This window comes from Neohortaea acidophila (genome assembly GCF_010093505.1).
Source record: "Neohortaea acidophila strain CBS 113389 unplaced genomic scaffold BDY17scaffold_3, whole genome shotgun sequence".
Taxonomy (NCBI): domain Eukaryota; kingdom Fungi; phylum Ascomycota; class Dothideomycetes; order Mycosphaerellales; family Teratosphaeriaceae; genus Neohortaea; species Neohortaea acidophila.
The window spans coordinates 1,423,697-1,445,259 of NW_022985512.1; the positions used below are offsets into that span (position 1 = coordinate 1,423,697).

At 56.3% G+C, this 21,563-nt stretch overlaps 10 protein-coding genes across 10 annotated transcripts; 7 read left to right on the forward strand and 3 right to left on the reverse strand.

Annotated features, from left to right (window-relative positions):
- Positions 1-325: 325 nt before the first annotated feature.
- On the forward strand, positions 326-2,887 carry BDY17DRAFT_105042 (uncharacterized protein). The gene is made up of 2 exons (XM_033729152.1): positions 326-740; positions 820-2,887. The coding sequence occupies exons 1-2, from the start codon at positions 654-656 to the stop codon at positions 2,470-2,472; spliced, it is 1,740 nt and encodes a 579-aa protein (XP_033592072.1). The 5' UTR covers positions 326-653; the 3' UTR covers positions 2,473-2,887.
- Positions 2,888-3,515: 628 nt separating this feature from the next.
- On the forward strand, positions 3,516-6,648 carry BDY17DRAFT_293739 (uncharacterized protein). Its single transcript, XM_033733029.1, has 3 exons — positions 3,516-3,950; positions 4,012-4,113; positions 4,395-6,648. The coding sequence occupies exons 1-3, from the start codon at positions 3,929-3,931 to the stop codon at positions 6,506-6,508; spliced, it is 2,238 nt and encodes a 745-aa protein (XP_033592073.1). The 5' UTR covers positions 3,516-3,928; the 3' UTR covers positions 6,509-6,648.
- A 60-nt stretch (positions 6,649-6,708) lies between these two features.
- Positions 6,709-9,147, forward strand: BDY17DRAFT_293740 (heterokaryon incompatibility protein-domain-containing protein). Its single transcript, XM_033733030.1, has one exon. It carries the CDS (start codon positions 6,846-6,848, stop codon positions 8,745-8,747), a length of 1,902 nt encoding a protein of 633 aa, XP_033592074.1. The 5' UTR covers positions 6,709-6,845; the 3' UTR covers positions 8,748-9,147.
- Positions 9,148-9,293: 146 nt separating this feature from the next.
- On the forward strand, positions 9,294-11,533 carry BDY17DRAFT_352192 (uncharacterized protein; the record flags this gene model as incomplete). The annotated part of the gene is made up of 2 exons (XM_033738214.1): positions 9,294-10,908; positions 11,017-11,533. 2 exons carry the CDS (start codon positions 9,294-9,296, stop codon positions 11,406-11,408), a joined length of 2,007 nt encoding a protein of 668 aa, XP_033592075.1. The 3' UTR covers positions 11,409-11,533.
- A 288-nt stretch (positions 11,534-11,821) lies between these two features.
- BDY17DRAFT_247015 (Fibrillarin) lies at positions 11,822-12,778 on the reverse strand (the record flags this gene model as incomplete). The annotated part of the gene is made up of 2 exons (XM_033730779.1): positions 11,822-12,550; positions 12,614-12,778. The coding sequence occupies 2 exons, from the start codon at positions 12,776-12,778 to the stop codon at positions 11,822-11,824; spliced, it is 894 nt and encodes a 297-aa protein (XP_033592076.1).
- A 400-nt stretch (positions 12,779-13,178) lies between these two features.
- Positions 13,179-13,956, forward strand: BDY17DRAFT_308873 (ribosomal protein L22/L17; the record flags this gene model as incomplete). The annotated part of the gene is made up of 4 exons (XM_033735259.1): positions 13,179-13,181; positions 13,244-13,457; positions 13,552-13,753; positions 13,809-13,956. 4 exons carry the CDS (start codon positions 13,179-13,181, stop codon positions 13,954-13,956), a joined length of 567 nt encoding a protein of 188 aa, XP_033592077.1.
- Positions 13,957-14,267: 311 nt separating this feature from the next.
- BDY17DRAFT_315847 (histidine phosphatase superfamily) lies at positions 14,268-15,243 on the reverse strand (the record flags this gene model as incomplete). The annotated part of the gene is made up of 2 exons (XM_033735954.1): positions 14,268-15,092; positions 15,208-15,243. The coding sequence occupies 2 exons, from the start codon at positions 15,241-15,243 to the stop codon at positions 14,268-14,270; spliced, it is 861 nt and encodes a 286-aa protein (XP_033592078.1).
- A 223-nt stretch (positions 15,244-15,466) lies between these two features.
- On the reverse strand, positions 15,467-16,511 carry BDY17DRAFT_293754 (ribosomal protein S8). The gene is made up of 3 exons (XM_033733031.1): positions 16,108-16,511; positions 15,812-15,881; positions 15,467-15,756 (listed from the first exon to the last, which is right to left on the reverse strand). The coding sequence occupies exons 1-3, from the start codon at positions 16,238-16,240 to the stop codon at positions 15,567-15,569; spliced, it is 393 nt and encodes a 130-aa protein (XP_033592079.1). The 5' UTR covers positions 16,241-16,511; the 3' UTR covers positions 15,467-15,566.
- Positions 16,512-16,643: 132 nt separating this feature from the next.
- On the forward strand, positions 16,644-17,899 carry BDY17DRAFT_293759 (translationally-controlled tumor protein). The gene is made up of 3 exons (XM_033733032.1): positions 16,644-16,767; positions 16,853-17,262; positions 17,319-17,899. Exons 1-3 carry the CDS (start codon positions 16,753-16,755, stop codon positions 17,401-17,403), a joined length of 510 nt encoding a protein of 169 aa, XP_033592080.1. The 5' UTR covers positions 16,644-16,752; the 3' UTR covers positions 17,404-17,899.
- On the forward strand, positions 17,900-20,842 carry BDY17DRAFT_293761 (RNA dependent RNA polymerase-domain-containing protein). The gene is made up of 2 exons (XM_033733033.1): positions 17,900-20,468; positions 20,536-20,842. The coding sequence occupies exons 1-2, from the start codon at positions 17,973-17,975 to the stop codon at positions 20,569-20,571; spliced, it is 2,532 nt and encodes an 843-aa protein (XP_033592081.1). The 5' UTR covers positions 17,900-17,972; the 3' UTR covers positions 20,572-20,842.
- The last annotated feature ends 721 nt before the right edge of the window (positions 20,843-21,563 follow it).

Sequence of the window (21,563 nt, forward strand, 5' to 3'; positions counted from 1 at the left end):
CTCAGGAATAAGCCCATTAAACTCTGGAAGGCATGATCATGATCAGGCGTAGCCAAGCGGAGGCGAAGTCGTGTCCTTCGTTTGGGGGAGGGCGGCAAGGGCTGCAGGGGGAAGTCGGAAGAGAAGGCTAGGGGAAGCGCCGGGAAGGAAGGAGCGACGAGGGAACTGGACCGTTGCATTTTATCCGCCCACCCCCTTCGGCACTCTCCCTCCCTCGCCCTCCCAATCCGGGGCGTGCAGCGCGCAGATGTCACGCTGCGGCGGGCCTTTATGTACTGCCCGCTCGCCCACATTCCCTTTCCTCGCACACGCTCCCCGTTGACCACTGTCGTGTCTGTTGCTGGCGAACGCTGCTGCACCAAAATCCATTCACGGTTGTGGAAGGAACGAAGAGGCGAGACTTTCGGGGCAAAGCAATGACGACGACGCTCCGCCGACCCGAATCTGGACTCGTGACCACCCGACTGGCCTTCCGATCGATCGAATCGGGCAATCCGCTGCAAACGGACGCCCGTCGCGGCAGATCCTCGTCTTGAGATATACCCTGCGCTGCCTCGGCCCTTTGCCTTTGCGCGCCTTACACCTACACTCTTTCTCTCTCTCGCTCTCTCCCTTCCTCCCGCCTCCCTCCCTCATCCTCACCCTCACCCACCATGCCTATACGACATTCGTTGTTGCGGCTCGAGGTGCCGGCGCTGCAGAGCGTCGACACCAGCCGAGTGGAGGACTTGTTCGGAATGGTAAGCGGCCACGGCCACGCGCTCGAATCACCGTGCGTCAGATTGTCAGCCTGCTAACCACCCCTTCTCTCTGCAACAGTGGTCGCTCTTTTCCAAAGCATCCCACGCCGTCGAAGATGGAAAGCGCCTGGAGAACCTCAGCTGGCGGCTGTGGAACCGCGAGACCTTTTGCTGTCAGCGCATCGCGCAGTCTCGACCCAACTCGCCCCCGCCCATTCCCATTCAACAACCGCAAGCGGACAACATTCCCGTCCCCGATCTCTCCTCCTCCCTCGACTCTCTCTCCTCCTCCTCGTCCGACCTCGAACAAGACGCTCCGTGTCGCCCCACCGCCGCCACCTCCCTACCTAATGCCCGACCCGAACTTCGGTGCACCGACACCCTCACGAATCGCGGGAATGAAAAGCACATCACTGCCGTCGACCTGGAGAAAATCGTCATCTCCATCCGACAGACGAAGGATCTTGAGCAGAAGCCGATCGAACTGCCGATCCCAACCTCCACCACTCCTCATCCGCGCATCTCGCCACAAATATCGCCCCCCTCACCCTCGGTCGATGACCCCTCCGGCCTCACCACCACACTAACCACCGCCACCGACGAAGCCTCCGACACCACCTCTCACGCACCCTCGCTATCCGTGCCTGCCTCCAGAACGCTCGAGTCCTCCACATCGACCGTCGACACGGACAAGGGCAAAGAGTCGCAAAGCTTCGACTCGGAAGCGAGCTCCAACACCGAAATGAGCTCTCATAGCATCATACGCGGCTTCAACCCGGGCGGCGTGCCGTCGTCATACCGCTCGCAGACCAACCTCGCCGTGCAACCGACGCCCATCCTGAAGACCGCCCCGCGCAAGTTTGACGCCCGGCCGAAGCGGAAGGGTCCCATGTTCACCATCGGTACTTCTTCCGGCGAGGACGAGAGCTCTCTCGAGAGCCACATGTTCAAGAGCGCGCTCTCGGAGAGCTTGAAGCGGCCCGGCAGCACGCTCAGCAGCTCCAGCGGTCGCAAACAGACGTCCTTCAAGGAGGAAGTCGCGATTGGTCGAGCAGCCGAGCACAGTCCGGTGTTCGAATCAGACGATGAAGACGAAGAGGTGTCGGAGAGTGCAATCGAAGAGGACGACGACGACTCATCGGATTGGGAGGACTCGGAAGACCAGAGCGCACACTCCTCCGTCAACGAAAAGGACATGTTTCAGCGCGTAGACTCCCGGCCAACACTCACCTCGCGACGCTCTCTCCTCACCACCCTCATCCACGAACCCGATCGCGCGCGAGCGCTTGCCAACGCAGCGTCCCGCTCCACCCCGGCCATCCACCGCTCTCGACACACATCACCAAGCGGCCCTTCGCTCGCGAGTACACCCGAGGAAGGCTCACAGCTTCAGCTCTCCGCCATGGCCCCCACCTCGGAAGCGCGTCCCATCATCATGACCACGTCCAACGGTCTCCACTCTCCGCAGGCCATGTCGCCCCGCTCCACGCGGCGCAACATGCTCTCCACCGAACTGACCGAGTCGCTGCGGAAGAATCTGTTGTGGGAGCGGCAGCACAAGAGCACCTCCAATCTTCCATCCTTCAAGCGACGACACACATCGAACGATGTGAAGAACCTCAAGCAACACCCCGAGCCGGTGCCCCTCTTGACTCCGAAGAATGGCACCAGGACATTTACGAACGACTTTTTCCACGCCGGCCTGCAGGAATACCACACGCGAGGGTGGTGAGGCAGCGCAGCGTGCGAAGAGTCTTCTGATTATTGTTACCACACACTTTGATACAGCGTTACAGCGAATGCTTTTACCCCGAACCGCTCAGCAGACCACTGCTGGAACAGCATGCGGTTCATTTACGGTCTACGACTATGGATTATCACGGCGCAACACTGGGGCCCGGCGGCAACAAAACTGATTTTGTTCTTATGATACCAGCATTGGCAAAGATATCACCTTATTGTTTCAACGCGCACTCGACAGCCGAGGGACTCAGTCACCGCCCATCTGTGGCACGGCACTGGGCGCAATGTACTATACCTTCAGAGAGAAGCGAGCGTGCTGCTATTCGCGGTGCTGCTCAGGAGACGAGGGACGGTGGTAATGGAGGACGGCCTCCGGGACAAAGCAGGGGGAAGGGGGAGAGGAGGCTTAGCAGCACACTCACCCCATATGTTGATGTACCTACCATAATTAGCAGCAAAAAATGCTCTTGCAACACACGAGGCGTGCAGACTTTTTCACTCATTGGCATGGTTTCCCCCCGTGCAGGTGCAGCGGAGACTGTATTGCCCTTATTATTACGCCCGCCACCCTTCGCATGTCTCCGGGAAGCATGTGAAAGTGGCCCATCCATATAGCCAGACCGCCCATCTAAAGTTCAGCCGTGCATACACGACTCTTCCCACCCACCGCCGCTTAAGCAGGCCCGACTAACCCTTGCCAAGACGGCGCTCATGCGTTTGTGTGCATCTTGCTGTGCTCCTCGGCCGTCTAGACTCGCGCACGACATCTTTGCTCTGCAGGGCAGCGCGAGCTCCCAGCTCCGTTGAGGAAGTCTGCGAATGGGGTCGGTCGGGTGCGGCGGAACTCTTGCGGCTCCTGGGACTATTGATTGTAGCAGCGAGCGGCCAAGAATATCTTGCCTCTCTTCCCTTTCGGTATTTCCCGGTTGGGGAGACCGCGTTGACGTCTGGTGGGAGCAAGCTGACACGAGCCATACATAGCCCCTCTCACGACCGTGGACCCGGAGAGTCCGTTATTAGCAGCAGGCCAAAAAGCATGTGATCCGGCGTCCATGCCGAGCTTATTCTCAGTAATTCATTAGTCCTGCGTCTTCGGCCTGCAGGCTTGGGGGAGGGCCCGAGTATTCCCAACGGTCCACCTTTCTCCTCCCACGCAAGAACGCGCTTCCCCCCTCCTTGCCATGTATCCTCGGTCCATCGATTACGCGTTCCCTGCGGAGCCTCTAGCGCTTTCGTAGTGCTCTCCGCATCCCGAGTCTTGTTCCAGCGCGGCGCTAGAAAAGCGAGAGAATGCGTGTGCGGTGGCGGCGGGCGGGTCCAAGGCAAGCGCGTCGCGTGGCGCCACTTCCGCCGCGGTCGCCTCCTCCTCCACAAGCCGACTGCCTTCCTTCGCGCCCGCATCTCATCACGTGTTGCGCGAAGTCTGACCATCATTGGAATGAAGGATGGCGGATCCTGGGGAAGACGGTAAGCATACTCGTGTCACAGCGCATACACTGTCCCTCATATGCTCATTCGCACTGGCCAGGCACAGCGACAGTAGCCGATGGGGGCGAGTCAAATGGTGCCGCTGCAACTGGCCATGTCGCCCGACAGAAACCCATATGCCGCTTCTACAACACCCCAAACGGTAGGTCTTGTGTTTGCATCTCTTCCCTGTGTCTATTTACTTCGACCTCGCCTTTCGTCTTCGAGCTTTTTGGCTGGGTGTCGTGGGTTTCATGAACGAGCGTGATTCGTCATGAGTCATTACGGTTCACAGTGTCTCGAAGACTTCAGATGAAGGCTTTGTGCTTGAACTTCGCATCTATGGCATTGTCTATTTCTTCTCGCTCCATGTTCAGCTGTTTCATACCATCCCTCACGCCATATTGATCGTTCCGCCTTGTCCACCTACTAACCTACAACCAGGTTGTCGATCTGGAGACCAGTGTAGATTCATTCACAGCACCCAAACAACGCACACCAACAGCACATCAGACATGGCGCAGAAGAAGATCTCTAAACCAGCTCAGTCATCGAGACCGCCAGCGACCAGGGTGGAAACGGCACCTCGGCAGAACCAGGTTGTCTCCAAACCGACACCCAAAGTAGACCCCCGAACTTTCCAACTCAACCAGATCCAGCGAAGATTCCAACCTGAGCAGACGGAGAGCGAGGGCAGCACCGTCTTCAAATTCCCCATGAAGCCTTCCGACCCGGACTTTCCCTACGACATTGAGGCGCTGGAATGTCAGCTCACCGTGCCTTCGACATACCCCAACTCCGGACGGCCGACGCTTCTGATTAAGAACAAGGACATCCCGCGCGGCTTCCAAATCAACATTGAGCGTGGCTTCGACAGCATTGCTGCGGCGTCTCCAACGACGACCTTGCTTAGCCTCATGAATCAGCTTGATCGACAACTAGAAAGCATACTCGCCGGTCGAATGGCCGATACGATTAAGATAGTGACGAACAAAACACGGTCTCAACAATCGAGTGCGGCGGAGGGAAGCCAAGTCGCGATTCAAGAGAATCCCGTTCCGCTCGTTGAGGAATGCAGTGTTGTGTTCACCACCCAGCAGATCGTGGCGGCGGAGAAGGCACGTCAATCGCATGTTCGACAACTCGAGGCCCGCTTCTCTCGACTGCAGCCATTCGTCAAGTCGTCTGACGGAGGCTCCTATACAATTCCCATCGACTCACCGAAACGATCTGCCTGGCCGAAAGCGCTACAGCCTATCCGCTCAGCTCACTTACTCGTCCCGCAGCGGTATCCTCTTGAACCAGCCGAAGTGCTGTTCGACGTCGAGGCTCCAGAGGCTTCCGCAGTATCGGCTGCGTTTCGAATGCGGGCTGCGCAGACTCCGGAATCGACCCTCACACAGCAAATCAACTATCTTATTCAGCACATGAAGGAGATGTCAGTCCTCCCTGCGGAAAACAAGCAAGAGGCTCCTTCGCAACAGCCTCATGCAAGCACAGATGCTGCGCTTTCGCAATCATCACAACCGCAGACTGCCGCCGTAGACTCGCGCGACTCACATATACGCTACATCCAGCGTCCGGCCGAATGGGACGCTGCGCCAGACTCGGACAGCTCAAGTGACGAAGAAGACGGCTCCGTAGATAGTGCGACCGATGAGGACATTGAGACAGGCGAAGATGCGCCAGCAGATCAGCCTGCCACAAGCGCGCCGGCCGAACGAGGCATCCTACTATCACTCCCTCGTCTGGAACTGCACGGAATTGAACTTCTGGAGCTCGTATCTCTTAACATCACCGTCAAGTGTGAGCGATGCAAGGACATCTTAGACATCGCTCGACTTCGCAGTGCGGGAGAAGATGCCAAGATGCGACTGGAGAGCTGCAAGAAGTGTGCAGCTGGGATAGCGGCAAGATACCGAGCAGACATGATCCACGCCAACTCTGTTCGAGCGGGATACATCGACCTCGAGGGCGCGATCATTGTGGATCTACTCCCGAGCAGCTTCATCGCCACCTGCTCCGGATGCTCCACACCCTCACCCGCTCCCGGCGTAGTCGCAGTGCGAGGCGACTCGGCCATGGCAGTATGCCGCGAATGCCATCAAAAGATGTCCTTCCGCATCGTCGAGGTCAAGTTCCTCCAAGTCAGCGCGTCCGCCATCCGCGCCTCCACGGTGTCCGGCAAGAAGAAAGCAAAAGAGAACCTGGGCATCACCGCCGGCACCGCCCTCCCCAAAGAAGGCAGCTGCTCCCACTACCGCAAAAGCTACCGCTGGTTCCGCTTCTCCTGCTGCGGCAAAGTGTTTGCCTGCGATCGATGCCACGACGCGCAGTCAGATCATCCGAACGAATGGGCGAATCGCATGCTGTGCGGGTACTGCTCGCGCGAGCAGAACTACCGGCCGGAAGATTGTGGGATCTGTCATGCTTCGTTGATCGGGCGGCGCGGGAGGGGGTTTTGGGAGGGCGGAAAGGGGACGCGGGATCCGAGGAAGATGAGTAGGAAGGATCCGAGGAAGTATAAGCGGCGGCCGGGGACGAAGGCGACGACCTAGCCATACGTGTACTTCTTGAAGACTCTATGTGCGCTCCTGACGCTGACTTTGCTATTCCACTTGCCTGAGGCCCGTTTGATATGGCTTCCTGGATAGATAGGCAAATTTGGCAGAATCATACACACACTTTTGTCACTCCACTTTCATGCATCAATAGGCGTTTCAGCCTCCAGCTGACCTGCCTCTCCCGTACAACATCCAATGTCATTGCCAACTACGAAATGTGTCTTTGTGCTTCCGCCCACGTTCGGGTAGTTCAAAGACCTCCATGAGATTTTGAAGGTAGATGTGAGGGCGGGATTGGGCTATGGGCGACCGTCGTCACCTTTAACGAATCATGTACCTCACCCGCTGGCGAAGCGCCTCAACGCAATCAACAGACAGTCTCGAGTTCAGACATGGCCCACTCAAGAGCAACAAGACTGGCATGCGGCTTGCCCAGATCCAACCTGGAACGGGCAACAAGGGCATCGCCATCGACCTCATTGACTCTTTCGTATCAGGCCCAGGACATGTCCCCTATGATGCCCTTTCCTATGCGTGGGGAAACAACGAGCGCACGAAAATGATCAGCTGTAACGGTCGACGACTGGCGATAACGCAGAACCTGCTCGAAGCACTGCACCGCTTCCGGGAACCGGACCGCGTCGTTACCATCTGGATTGATCAAATCTGCGTCTGCCAGGAGCGCATCAAAGAACGCAATCAGCAGGTCCAGCTGATGGGCAAGATCTTCAAGCGTGCGCGCAAGGTCATCGTGTGGCTCGGTGAAGACGACGAGGACAGCAGAGCTGGTATGCAGCTCATTACGCAGCTTTTGAGCATCTCGCACCATCAGTCTGTCAGCGGTCTGACGCCGGCGGACCTCGACATTCACGGCCTTCCGAAGAGGGAGCATCGAAGATGGACGGCGTTGTTCGCGATACTACGACGTAGATGGTTCTGGCGCACGTGGGTGGTGCAAGAGGTTGTGTTGAATCCGAACGTACAATTCGTCCTCGGCTCGCCTTTGAATCCAAGCGTCTCCTGGGATGAGCTCGAGCGAGTCGTGGCACTACTGGAAGGTCCCATTCCGCGAGAGTGGCAGCTCGACCAATCCCTCAACGCCTCTGAGCTTCCCTTTTCGCGGATGAACCGTATTCGCATGCGGCATCAACGGCTCATCACTACGCCGGTCACGCCTACTGCTCCAGAAATCAAGTATGATATCGATACCGACATGAACATGGATTCGGAGAGCGGCTTGATCGATGATCAGGATGACGACCCTCAACTTCTCGATCTCCTTCTCATGTCTCGTAGTCTTGGTGCTACCGATCCCCGTGACAAGATTTTTGCTTTGCTCGGGCTGAGCCAACATAACATCGATCCCGACTACTCACTTTCGCCGGAGACTGTCTTTACCCAATTCGCGCGGCAGACAATCGCAGCTGTTGAAGATGTGAAAAATGGAAGCTCTGATATCTCGGTTCGACATCGAGAGGTGCGACGAGCGATGATTCTGATCTCTTGCGCGGGAAGACATCACCAAAAACTCGAACTACCTTCTTGGACTCCCGACTGGTCTGTCAATTTGAACTCACGCCCTCTCGTCTTTGGTCTCGGACGAAAGTTCAATGCTGGGGGTGACAGACTGGGCCCTTTCCAAGTGAAGGACGACTCTTCACTCCACCTGTGCGGCAAGCTTTTGGATACCATCAGGGACGTTGGGAAGGTCAAGCTCAACTTCGATGCCGGCTTCGGAGACTCGAGACCTCATCGACTCATTGAACAATGGTGGGATGAAGCGCAGCAAATCGCCACTCGACGCATCGTCCAATCGCCCGGAAGCACGATGAATGTGCCAGCATTCGAAGCGCTTCGGAGAGACCTCTCGCTATGCAGACATGGCTACTACGTCGGCGCCGCGGGTACTAGCCAGAACACTAGTATGTTCGACGACGCTGGCATCCCCAGCGAACCGAAACACAGCGCCTCGTGTGCTTCTCGGACGCTCACGCTCGGTCCGACGAGAGGTAGAGTCGTGTTCGCTTCTGCTACCGGGTACATTGGGCTTGCGCCGCATGGTACCATGGAGGGAGACTTGATCTTTGTTGTCATTGGGGCCGATGTGCCTTTTGTTTTGCGGCCTTGTGAGCAGGGGTATGAGTTGATTGGCGAGGCATACGTGCAGGGTGCGATGAGTGGGCAGGTAATGGAGAGAGATGACATTGTTGTGCAAGACATCTTTCTACGCTAACCGACGGCCTTCTGAAGATGAGGAAATGACCAGACCTAACACTCGGATCCATGATATGACGGACTTAACGACCTAACGAAATCCAGAGCCCAGCTTGGCACCAACGCCACATCCTTTCCTTCACCATCGACTACGTGCGTTCCACGTAACCGACTCATTCACCATGTGCCTTTGTCTAAGTGAAAGAAGGCGATGCATTCTGCTTTGTCCATTGTCTTCACTTCTCTTTCAATCTTGACTGGGACACTTCATCACCCTTTCATCTTCGAACAATGGCAATATCTCACACAAAGAAGAGCAAGAATAATATATGGAGGCAAAACCGCCCTCCACCTCCCCTTTCTTTTCTCTCCACCCGTGCAACCATTGTCAACCCACACCGCACGGTGTCAACCCCAACTTTCATCCGGCGTTTGGTACGCTTTTCGTACGCCGGACGTGCCATACAGCGCCAACCCAACTAACATTCCCACCCCTTCCGCTTCCGCCAAACCCCCTTCTCTCCCTCCCTCTCTCTCTCTCTCCAACCCCCCCAGCGTCCTCAACATGCACGCCCCGCCCGAGCATACCCCCGAGCAGCTGCAGGGGCTGAGCGAATTGATCGCGAACGAAGGCTTGGAAGACTTCCCCTTAGACGCTTTGCTTTCTGACATGCTTGCAGAGATTCCACTGGACGCCGGCCAAGCAGCCAACGCCAACAATGGACCTCATGCTGCGGCACAGACCGCACAGGATCAAGGAGATCTCCAAGACAACCGGCTCGTGTATCCCCAATCAGGACAGATGACCATGCCTCAGATTCATGGCTCGCTGATTGTTGAGCAGAACGAGACCACCCGTCAGAACCAAGCCAACTTCAGCGCGAATCAAGCACTGCCCACCGCTCCCGTGCAAGAGGCCGAGACGACCAACGAGGCCGACACCTTCGATCCCAGCCTGTTCATGGACCCCGCTGTCCCAGACGCGCCCCATCTGAACCACCCCTTCTTCTCCGATTTGGGGTCTGATTACTGGAAGCGTTTCGACTTCGACTACATGACCATGCCTGGCGAGGAGGAGTTCCAAGCTCCCGGGCAGAGGTACGACTTCACTCAACAGCCCCTGCTCGTTGACCCCCAAGCGTTCGGCATCGATCTGACTCCTGAGCAGCTCGGCATCCAGGTGGCTCAGCCGCCTGCGCCAGAGTTCGACTTTGAGCAGTTCTGCGATCAGCTGGTGCAGACGCCTGCGCCGCAGCACACCGTCCAGAACGGCCAGTTTTTCCCCGTTGACAACGCGACTGTGCCGGATCAGGGATACTATCCCACCGGCGGGCCCATGCAATCGCAGAATCCTGTTCTGCATCAGCCATTTGCGTTCAATGGTGGGTACATGCCGCAGAATGCGCTCCAGAACCAAGCATTCAACTTCGACATGCCCCTCGTGCCGCAGCCGACGGTTCAGAACCAGCCGTTCACGTTCGGCATGCCTGAGAGCACCGTCGCGAATCAGTCATTCGACAATGCAGCGATGCCCACGCAACAGCTAGGCACGCCTCAGCAGCAGCTTCCGGCCGCTCAGACGCAGCAGCAGACGATCCCCCCTGAGATGCCTGTGGCGCCAGTGCCCCAGGCCGCTCAGAACAGGCCGATGACTTATTGTCTCTGCGCGAGCTCAACCCCGACAGACCCTCTCGATGTTGGCTTCGCCGCATACCGCTGGTGTAGAGCAGCAATCTACGATGCGCAGGCCGGGGCCGGTAACGAGCGCGAGAGTCTGCGCTTGACGAGGCTGTCGTGGATGCGGGAAGATAAGCATGCCACTGAGACGTACGCCGCGTACGGTCAGAGCCAAATTGAAATCTATGCCCGTCAGGGCAAGACGTGTGAGTTTGCTAATCAGCAGCCGTTTGGAACGCCGAAGTGCACGTGTGGTGCGTTTCGGAACAATATGCAGGCTGCGGCGCTGGCAACCGTGGCCGGCCCTTCGTATGCGCCTCATGTATCGTTGCCGTCATCTGGCTCCGTGCCTCAGCCGCCGGCGCTGGGTCAGCAGAACTATCATGTGGGCTACGCCACAGTTCACATTACGGGGCCGCAAGACCCGCAAGGTTTAATCGATGCGGCGTCTTCACGTCCTGTGTCTATTCCGACATACGCAGACTCCAAGCAACAGACTGACGGTTCGATCACAGGTGTCGCTTCGCTCAGCGCTATCAAGGTAGAGCATCCTCAGCAGCACGGCCAAGACGCGGCGTCGCCGGATGCCAACGCCTCCTAAGGTAAAGCAGCCGTGGGATCAGCAGAGTCAACATCAAGCGCGCCTACAGTCGAGGCTTCCTCCCCCTCTTCGAGCGTCATGTACAACGCCCTCTCCGACTTCCTCAAGCGCAAGCGAGACGAAGAGCCAGCAGATGCTCTCCTCGCCATCGCCGGGAACGGTCAGCCCGCCACCAAGCGTCGCGTGACTCCCCCTCGCGCCAGCAAGAAGAAGACGAGCTACGTCGAGCCAGATGAGGACGATATCTACGCTCCCGAGAACGAGGCTGCTGATCCAGACGGTAAGTCCAAGAAGAAGGTGAGGTTCGCTTTGCCCGACGACGACGAGGACGCTGAGGCTACGGCCGGCGCAGAAGTCGATGAGGGCACTATCGTTGTCGCTCAGCGTTGTTCTCGACTCTAGTAAGTCGGCCATCGTAGTCGCTTGAGTGATTGTGAGAGGAAGAAACAGGTAAGTGAGTTTGTTTGTCGCTTTTGTTCGCCTGGTCTTGCCTGCGGGCGAGGTCTTGGGCGATACTACTGCATCAGGTAGTAGGTGAGTCGCTCGCTTTCTTGAGCAAAGGTGCTTGGGAATTGGATAATTGTAGGATAGAGATAAAACCAGAAAATGAAGTACACCTTCGGGTGGAAAAGAAAAGCTACCGTTCCTGTTGACATCTCATACTTAATCGTACGCACAGGGTAATGGTCAACACATTCGTTCGGAGCGATTTGAATTGGACAAACTACATAGGGGTCTCACAGAGCTCCTAGAATAACCACACCATACACCCCCGAACGCCAAGCGCAGCTCGTAGAACCCCATTCCCCATCTCTCTACGCATGTCTCTGATACGTGCCCACCACCATGGCGTGATCTCTCTCGAACGGCTCCAAAGTCAGTTGCTCCTTGGGCTTGATCCTCTCCTCTCGCAGCTTGGTGACCTCACGGGCAAAGACTTGCTCTGGTGCCGCGGTAGAGTCGATACAGTTTGCCTTGATACTGACGACAACGCCGCCACCAACCTTCAGGAATTGATGGGCGTTGATGCCGACAATACGAGCCTGATCCGGCTGTGCGACGTCGGCAAAGATGCAGTCAACCATAGACACGAGCATGCGGTATTTCAGGGGATGACGGGCGTCTTCGATGATGGGAATGACATTGGTGCGGTGAGTTGCCATGTTGATGAGATCACGGCCGGAGCGGTGAGAGAACTCTACTGCGTAGACAGTTCCGGTAGGGCCGACGATGTCAGCGACGTGAGAGACGGAGGTACCAGAGGCAGCGCCCAGGTAGAGCACGCGACTTCCGGGCTTCATGTGGATATCTTCCAGACCGCCCAGGATACCAGCCGCAAGCTTGGAGCGGAAGGGGTTCCAGACGCGGTATTCGGTCTTGGTCGATGCGGGCCCATCGCCATTGGCGCCGGTGCCAGGGGTGGCATCGTTGTCGACGGAGATGCGCTTCTCGCCGTAGACTGCTTCGCCGGGAGTCAAATTCTTGGTGACGAGCAGGTCCTCCTTGCCTCGCGCAATGAAGACGCCGGGATGTCTGTGCGGTTCCTATACCGGGGAAGTCAGATCAGATACAGCGCAGTCATGGAGGGAGATGCAGGTGCAGCGTACGATGATCACTCTTTGTCCACCCTTTGCGCCAAACCCGCCTCCTCTGCCGCCGCCCCTTCCACCTCGCGCTCCACCACGCGAGCCGCCTCTGGGAGCACCTCTGCCACCTCTTGCACCTCCACGACCTCTGTCGCCGAAGCCACCACCAAAGCCACCTGGAATCATGAGCGTCTGTATCATCATCCACAACATTTCATCAAGTGCCTACCTCTGCTTCCACCTCTGCCGCCTCGATCTCCGCCGAACCCGCCTCGTCCTCTGGGCGCACCTCTTCCTCGATCACCGCCTCCGCGACCGCCACGTGGGGTGAAGGCCATGATATGAGAGGGTTGTGTATGTGTGGGTGGTGTTTGGTGTGTGCACGTCGCCGAGCAATTTCATCTTCGAAGCTTGAGGTTGAAAGAAAAGTTTAGCTTCGGCGTCCCAGGGGAAAGTTGGCCGAGCATCTTTCTGCGGCCCACTGCCAAGACCTCGAATTTCGACCACGGCGAAGTTTGAAAGTTCACAGTTGCGCTTGCGAACATCAGCTCCTCCACCCGCAACACCATCTCAGACAACCGACAAGATGGTATGCGCGTCCAGTATTCAATCCATTGGAGGCTGCATCACTGACATGTTTCCCCTCACCAGGTTCGATACGCAGCCACCCACCTCGAGCCCGCCAAATCCGCCCGCGCCCGTGGCTCCTACCTCCGCACCTCCTTCAAGAACACCCGCGAAACCGCCCAAGCAATCAATGGCTGGAAGGTCACCCGTGCCGTCACGTTCCTCGAGAATGTGATGGAGAAGAAGGAGGCGGTGCCGATGAGACGATATGCCGGGAGCACTGGCCGTACTGCCCAAGGTACGTGAAACCACTCCATCATCCACGCATGATGAGTGTGCCTAGTGCGAGGATGCATTGCAAACACATATACTGACGGGGATCGAACGTGAAGGCAAGCAGTTCGGCGTCAGCAAGGCTCGCTGGCCCGTCAAGTCCGCCGAGTTCCTCCTCAGTCTGCTCAAGAACGCCGAGGCCAACGCCGACACCAAGGGCCTGGACACCAGCAACTTGATCGTCAAGCACATCCAAGTCAACCAGGCGCCGAAGCAGCGGAGACGCACATACCGTGCTCACGGCCGAATCAACCCCTACATGTGAGTTTGGCGCCGCTTGTTTTGTCACTCGGCGCAACATCTAATACGATTCCAGGTCCAACCCATGCCACATCGAGCTCATCCTTACCGAGGGCGAGGAGGTTGTGGCAAAGTCCGCCCAGGTTGCAGACCGTGACCAACAAAAGCATCTGACCTCGAGGCAACGGGCGCAGCGCGTGCGTCGCGCCATCACCAATGCATAGAGGATCGACACATTTTCGAAAGGCGTTCATTGAGAGTCTGAGCAAGCAAGGATAGCACGTCGTCTGCGGTGGTGAAAAGACAGGCCATCGCATGGGCATAGCGCGTCTATAGCTGCTTGATCTATGAATGGAATTCGCTTTGAAGAGCTCTCTATCACCACCCAACATGCTAGCCATCATCGGCACTGTACTGTCATAATCTCGCTCCGTTTCGTTTCTGGTTCGCAAGGTCGTTGAACTTGTTGGGATTGTGCAGAAAGCTTTCGTCACCAGAGAATCGCCTGTGGTCATTGAATGTCAGCAAATGCTCCTCAATGATGATGAAATGTAGACGTGGGAGAGCAGGACGGAACGAACCAGCCTCGTTCTTCACCATTCTCCAAAAAGGAACAATCACTGTTGAGCTCGCAGTCCCAACCTCCAGCCACCCCACTGCCATCCCTCCACCCAACATCCGGCACCCGGTCAGAATACTGGGGATCCCAATCTTTGGACTTCTGCGACGACGAGCCAGCCTGCTTTCGTCTCCGGAACTTCGAAACACCAGCAGTGTAGCATTGGAAATCCTCCTCTCCCACCTCCTCCGGCATGCGGCCCGTCAAAGCGCGCCCAATGGAGATGATGGCCGCAGCATGCGAACACAGCAAAATCGCCTTCGGGCCTTTGGGATCCTCGTCTGCCCGCTTGATCAATCGATCCAGACAATACGCCAGCCGATCGTGCAGTTGCGGGATACTTTCGCCGAACTTGTGAGGCGCGATGATAGGCTTCGGCTCGGCGCACAGGTAGTCGAAATGCTTGCGCAACTCGTCGAGGCCGGAGGGACTGGGATGCTCGAATCGCGCGGAGCCGTAGAATTCGCCCAGCCCGGGCTCGAGCCAGACTTTCACGTTAGATGCGCCGTCGCGCTCCGCGAGGTGCTGCGTGTAGGGCGCGATGGTCTGAAGGCAGCGGTAATATGGGGAGCTGTAGAGGGTGTTTGGCGCCGGGTCGAGGGTCATGAGGTGCGTGCCGAGTTGCTCGGCCTGGAGCACGCCGTAAGAGGCGAGGGAGGGGTCTGCTGGGTTGCCGGTGGGAGTGCGCACGTTGCTGCTGTATGTCCCGGTTTGGGGGTCGACGTTCCAGTTTGAGCGATACTGAGGGCTTGGGTTAGCTGGATGGCTGCAGAACTGGAGGCAAGCGATGTATGAAAGAGATGCAGGTCTGATCACTGGCACTCTTGGATGATAAGACGAAGCAATGGAGACTCACCCCATGTCTCACGACATAGATCACCTCTAAAACCATCCTTTCTGCGCGCCGTTGATACTGAAGATGTCTGTTGACAACAATATGCGACTGGTGAGGTTAAAGTAGTTTCTCGATCCGGAAACAGCCGAGGTTGCATGGGAATATGAAGTGAATTCAACGATTATCGATGCAGGCACAACATAGTAGTAGGATGTGGGTTGAAGATCAAGAGAGGACGAGGAGGCGCCGCAAAGAAACACCAGGTCAATAATGATGCAGTGAGCAACGGAACAGATATGGGACGATTGACTTTTCTTCATTGACTGTCATCTACTCTATTCCCGAGAGGACATGAGGCACTCATGTTAATTCTGCGTGATCTAGTAGAAGAAGCCAATGATCTTGCCCGCCACATGCTTTCTCCTCGCCTCCTCATGGTCCATGATGCCCGCCGAGGTGGTGAGAACCAGGTAACCGAATTGACGAGACGGCAAGAGCTGCACAACCCACTTCTCCATATCCTTCAGCTGGACGTTGTAGCGTGGGCTGATGACACCAGTCTTGTTGAGGCTGCAGCACCGTTAGTGATTCGCACACCATGGAGGGTCTTGTGGTTCATGTGTACCGGCCATTGAGCTGGATGACGATCTTGCCGTTGCGGTGGTCGTCGACTTCCTCGAACTCGCCAATGTAGCCTGAACACAAGAAGATCAGCGTGCTGTTGCGAAGAATTAAACATGCATCATCAGAGCGGGTGCAGTCAGAAGACGTGTAAGTTCGTCCGCTTGTGGAGTCTCAATCTTCCGAGTACTTAAAGGGCGTTGGTCGTAGAAGGTTGAGACCATTGCCTAGTTATCAACCCGGTGTGCGCACGTCTTCCACTGGCAACCCACTCCATTGATGCGAATGAACCTGACGTACCATGCTTTTGCATCACCTGCAAGAACTTGATGATGACCTTGGAGCTCGGGCGGATCAGAACTTGGCGCTTGCCGGCCTTTTCGGCGTTGTTGATGGAGTTGAGCGCATCGTTGAGGACGGATGTGCGGACCATGATGGCGGTGGGCGGAGATTCTCAAGGCGCACTTGCGGCAAGAGGTATCTGTGTGGAAATGGGGTTAGCCTTCAAGAGCCATTCGAGCGCAAAGAGTGCCTTCATGGCCGGGAGCGATGAAGGTTCTTCAGCTCGGGTGTAGGAGGCGCGGCGGTGTCATGGTCATGATCGCAGCGCCTTGGCTACATGAAGGACGACTCTGCATGTTCAATACATACCTCAAGGAAGGGGTGAAGGAGGTGGTGGTGGTTTGGTGAAGCTGCGGTGTCGTGGAGTTTTCGTGAATTGAATGGCCGCTCGCACTTTGGATTTTTCCAGGCTTGGCATGCACGTGCGTGGTCCGTGCACGCATTCAGACCCTCGAGCCACTCGCCCCCACCATTCAACTTCCGCTCCAGATTAATTTTTTTACCACCGTCCACCTCCACTCTTTCGCGCTCCCGCCCAGACCGCTCCAACCAACCTACCCATCCCTTCGACACTCCAGCTCCCTTGCTCGGAAGCCATTCAAAATGATCATCTACAAGGTGCGTTAGGCCCAAATTTTTGCCCCTGCTTGGGTGGCATTGGCCCCAATCATCAAGGAGGCGGTACTGACCAGCCCACCTGCAGGACATCATTACCGGCGATGAGCTGATCTCCGACTCCTACAACCTCAAGGAGATCGACGGTGTGGTCTACGAGGCTGACTGCACCAAGATCTCCGTCGGCGGGGAGGCCTTTGACGTCGGCGGGAATCCCTCGGCCGAAGAGGGGGATGAGGGTACCGACGATGCCGCGCAGACTGTCATTGACGTCGTGCACTCCTTCCGATTGACGGCGACCAGCTTTGGCAAGAAGGACTACCTCCAACATCTCAAGGGCTACATGAAGGCCGTCAAGTCGAAGATGCAGGAGCGCGGCGCCAGCGAGGACGAGGTCAAGACCTTTGAGAAGGGCGCTCAGACCGTGGCCAAGAAGATTCAGAGCAATTTCGGCGACTACGAGTTCTTCATCGGCGAGTCCATGGACCCCGACGGAATGTGAGTCTGCTGCCGCTTCGTAAATTATACCCTCTGCAGCGCTAACGGAGATACAGGGTTGTCCTCATGAACTACCGCGAGGATGGCATGACCCCATTCGTTACGATCTGGAAGCACGGTCTCAAGGAGGAGAAGGTGTAGAGGTGGACCGGGGCCCATTGAGCATGATACATGGCGTCCATGAAGCAGCAGCAGCTTTGTTCTGCTTCGTCTCCGAAAAGAGCGGCTCAACAAATTTACTCTGCTTTGTTTACCAAATCCAATTGAGAGATGATTTGATGGCTTTGTGCATCCATGAGACATGACAACTCTGCCCTCATCCGATCGGTTTCTCGCCTCTCATACCGGATGCCTGCAGGCTGTCGCGTCAGTGACACGCTTGTGCGCCTCATGCAAGCACTCTCCACGTCAATGCGCCAATCATCACGTGTGGAAGAGTCTCGACTTCAGGCAACACTCGTGCTGGCGCTGCTCGATGCGGCAAGTGAACGCCCGTGGCGCGGCCCGGCTCACTGCCTTCCCCGTGCCGACCCCAAGCTTTCACTAGCCTCGTCTTGTGCTTCACTCCTGAGGCACACATATATCAAACACCTCCTCCAGAAGTGAAGACTCCCATTCACTTCCCACTCCGTGAAGCCATTGGATAACACCTTTCCATTATAGCTTCGAAAAACGATACATGATCTTTATGTTTGTACACTTGCGCAGTAATGTCGCGGTCTGGAATGGCGCGCCCGCCCGATGGACCGCGGCCATCCTCATCACTCTGGCTGCATCGGGCGGCCAATGCGACGGAAGCCTTGGCCAGCTTTGGAACTGAATCTAAGATCAGCTTCCCAACGGGACTGATGTCCCCAGCGAGGACACATAAATCCACCGAGCAACAGATTCGGGAGAAATTCAGCTCGTTGTTCTACATTGATCGACCAACCCTTGAACTTGAGATCACTGACTTCTTGACTTATCCGGCGAATGTCTGGTCCGATCCGAACGAGAGACTGAAGTACCTGCTCGGAAAGCTGGAGAATGCCGTGAAAGGCACTCCGAGGCGGCTGACTCGCTCGGCTACCATGCTGGCCCGCACTCAGTCTGCCCAAAAGTTCCAGGAAGTGTTGGACGATCCGAACCCCCCGGACTCCACCAGCATGTCCGTCAAACATGGACCAAAGATCAGCGCCGCTGAGTTTGGAAAGATTGAATTACCAATGCCCATGTCCCAGCCGACCGGTCTCGTCTCGGCAAACACATCCTTCAGCTCACACGCATCATTCTGGTCCAATGCCCACAACAGTTCTCAGAGCGCCGGCACACCGGCGTCGTCGATGGGTACTCCAATGGAAATAGACGGCGCATGTGGCAAAAGTACCCCGGATTCTGAGTTCCCCATGTCATCGATGACTGCAGAAGCTTTCAGAGAGGCACTCAACGATGTCCAATCTGGCCGAAATGAAACTGCGGTTGACAGTCCTTCGAGCTACAAAACTCCATTTGAGAGCCCCTCGGATTACAAGTCTCCGCTCGGGAGTGGCTCAAGTTCTGGGAGAAAACGATCGCGAGAGGTCGATGATTCTCCCTTTGCGCCTGGGCGAGCGACCAAGGCTCAAGCAATGGATTTGCCATATCCAGCATTCTCCAATCCTCAGCAACCACCGGAATCTGCTGCAGAGGTACAAACTCCTCCCAGAACTGCTGCGGCCGGCCAAGCACAAGCACCTTTACTGTCTCCTGCCAGAACTCCGGCCGTAAACCACCGAGTTCGGGACATACCAGTCCACGGACTCTCTTCGATCGAACTACCTCCTTCATTTCTGAAACTGCGTTTCGACCTTCGACTGGAGGCCTACCGTGTCTTACAGACTGGGAAGATCTTGCCAGGGGCCCTGGAAATGCAATGGCGAACGCCGCGCACCATGGAAAAGTTGCACGAGTTGACAGATCGCCTCGGTATTCAGTATCAACACGGCTTCAAGACCGACTTTTCCGATGCGACTCTCTGCGCTCGTCTGCGATGGGGGGAAGATCCAAAAGGCCCATTACTACGGCTCGAGTTCCTGCCGCCTCGGAAGGAACGTAGCAGCGAGTTGCAGCGCAAATGGGGATCCACTCGATTTCTGTACGTTGATTCCGTCGATCCTGGAAGGCCGCCGAAAGGCATTTCTGGAAAGGACGTTCGCGAGCGGTTTGTGCAGATGCTTACCAACGAACACTCACTGCTGGGTAACAAGTACAAGCTCTTCTTTGCGCGAGATATCTCGATAACTCCCAGTCAAACAAAGATCCATCGAAGCGTCCTATCGGACGACGACCTCACCACATTCAATGTCAATCGGTTCAAGATGTCGGCGAAACCTTCCGTGCTTTACTCCGGGTTTCTCCCAATTCTGCAGCACGGCGGCGTACCATCTCACGTCATACATGAACACGTCAGGAAGTCTGTCGAGATGCTCGTGGATTCGTTCGAGGAGGCGCTGAAATCTCCTGTGCAGTTCCGCCAATGGCTTTCCGTGCAAAACGAGATCCACCAGACTGCAAACCGGGAGCTCGGCATCGAGACGGTGGCTGGATTCCCGGTTCTTATGTCGGAGAAGATCTATCAGATGCTGGAATCGGGCTTCGAGCCAACGAAATGCCGCTTCCTTGCCGATGAGATTGCCACCCTGATGACGGGCGTGTTCAATTTGAAGATGAAGAATTTCAAGATTCCGTATGCGCGCTCGACGTCGCTCATGGGAACCGTCGATACGAGTGGACTCGTCAAACCCGGCGAAGTGCACATCAGTTTCTCCACCACCTTCGTCGATGCGGTCTCCGGTGAGCGCTCCTCTTCTTGGCATGGCATGGCAGCACTCGTTGCACGCAACCCAGCAAGGCGTCCGTCGGACATTCGAAAGCTTCGTATTGTATCTCATCCGGATCTCAGCCACTTGACGGATGTGGCCGTCTTTTCTTCTCTCGGTCCGCAGCCCGAAGGTAGCAAGATGCAAGGCGGCGATTACGATGGAGATACTTACTGGATCTGTGTGGAGTCTAAGATTGTAGACTCTTTTCAAAACTCTCCAGCTCCGAGGGAATCCGAACTTCCCGACATCTCCGAACTGCTTATCGAAAAGGACGGTGCTCTGGTGCGCGACATCATTTCGATCCCGGAGAGCGACGGTGCAGCATTGGATGAGGACGAGGTTGCGGAATGGATCCGATCGAATCTTGTCCGTCGCTTTCAGCACAATCTGTTGGGAACGGTAACGCTGAAGCTAGAGGCACTGACGTATCAAGAGAACAATATCGCGTCCATCCGGGCCGAGCACCTGAACAACCTCCTGGACTACTTGATCGATGCCCCGAAACGGTGCTTGACATTCGACTACGCAGCATGGCAGAAGTTTCAACAGAAATACGATATACCTCGCGATCTGCCCAAGCCCGCGCATCGCCCATTCACCAGTCTCGACGAGGAAAGTGGGATCACTTTCGCTCAGGACTGGAACCCAAAGAACATCATCGACCAGGTGTACTTTGAGGTGCTACGCCCTGAGGCGAACAAAGCGATGGAAAGAGTTTACCGGATCATGGACGACGCCTCTGTGCACGATGATCAGCTCACGGGTTACTTTAGGCAGAGGCAGAGCGAGCTGGCCGACGGCTCTCCACTACGGAAAGAAGTCGATGGCTTACCCGCCAGGTTCGAGGAGATTGCACATGCTTGGTCGATTGGACAGAGCAAAGCCTTCCTAATGAAAGAGCAGAGCAAACGGATTGAATGCGTGATGGAATGTCGCAAGCTGTACGACGAGATTCAGCCACTCAGCATCTGCGAGGGCAGCGAGCGATGGAGTATACTGACAGGAAACGGTGCAGAGACGCATTGGGACGTGCTCAAAGCGTCGGCGTTCGCGGTCAGGTGCTGCAGGGATAGGAAGTGGAAGAAGATGATGTTTACCGTCGCTGGCGACGAGCTCTGCCGTCTGAAGGCTTCGTCGGGCCCCACTCGGGTGCTTAGGGAGCCTGCATACCTTGCTCTGAAGCCAAGCAAGTACAAGGCCTTCGCGACGTGTCCTGGTGCAGAGGGAGAGACGAGCGAAGGAGAGGAGGAGGATGATTATCCGATGGACGAGGATCTGTTCGATGATGTGGCGGTGGTTGCAGGGTGATGGATAATGCAACGGCGAAAGTCTGAATAGAGGCTTCGACTTAGACTTATCATGCATACATAATGCAACATACAAAGGCTTGGTCTTGATGATATCTCGACATCGAGTCGCGTTATGGTAGCCTCAGGCAGGAATCTGGTCGTCAAATTGGCG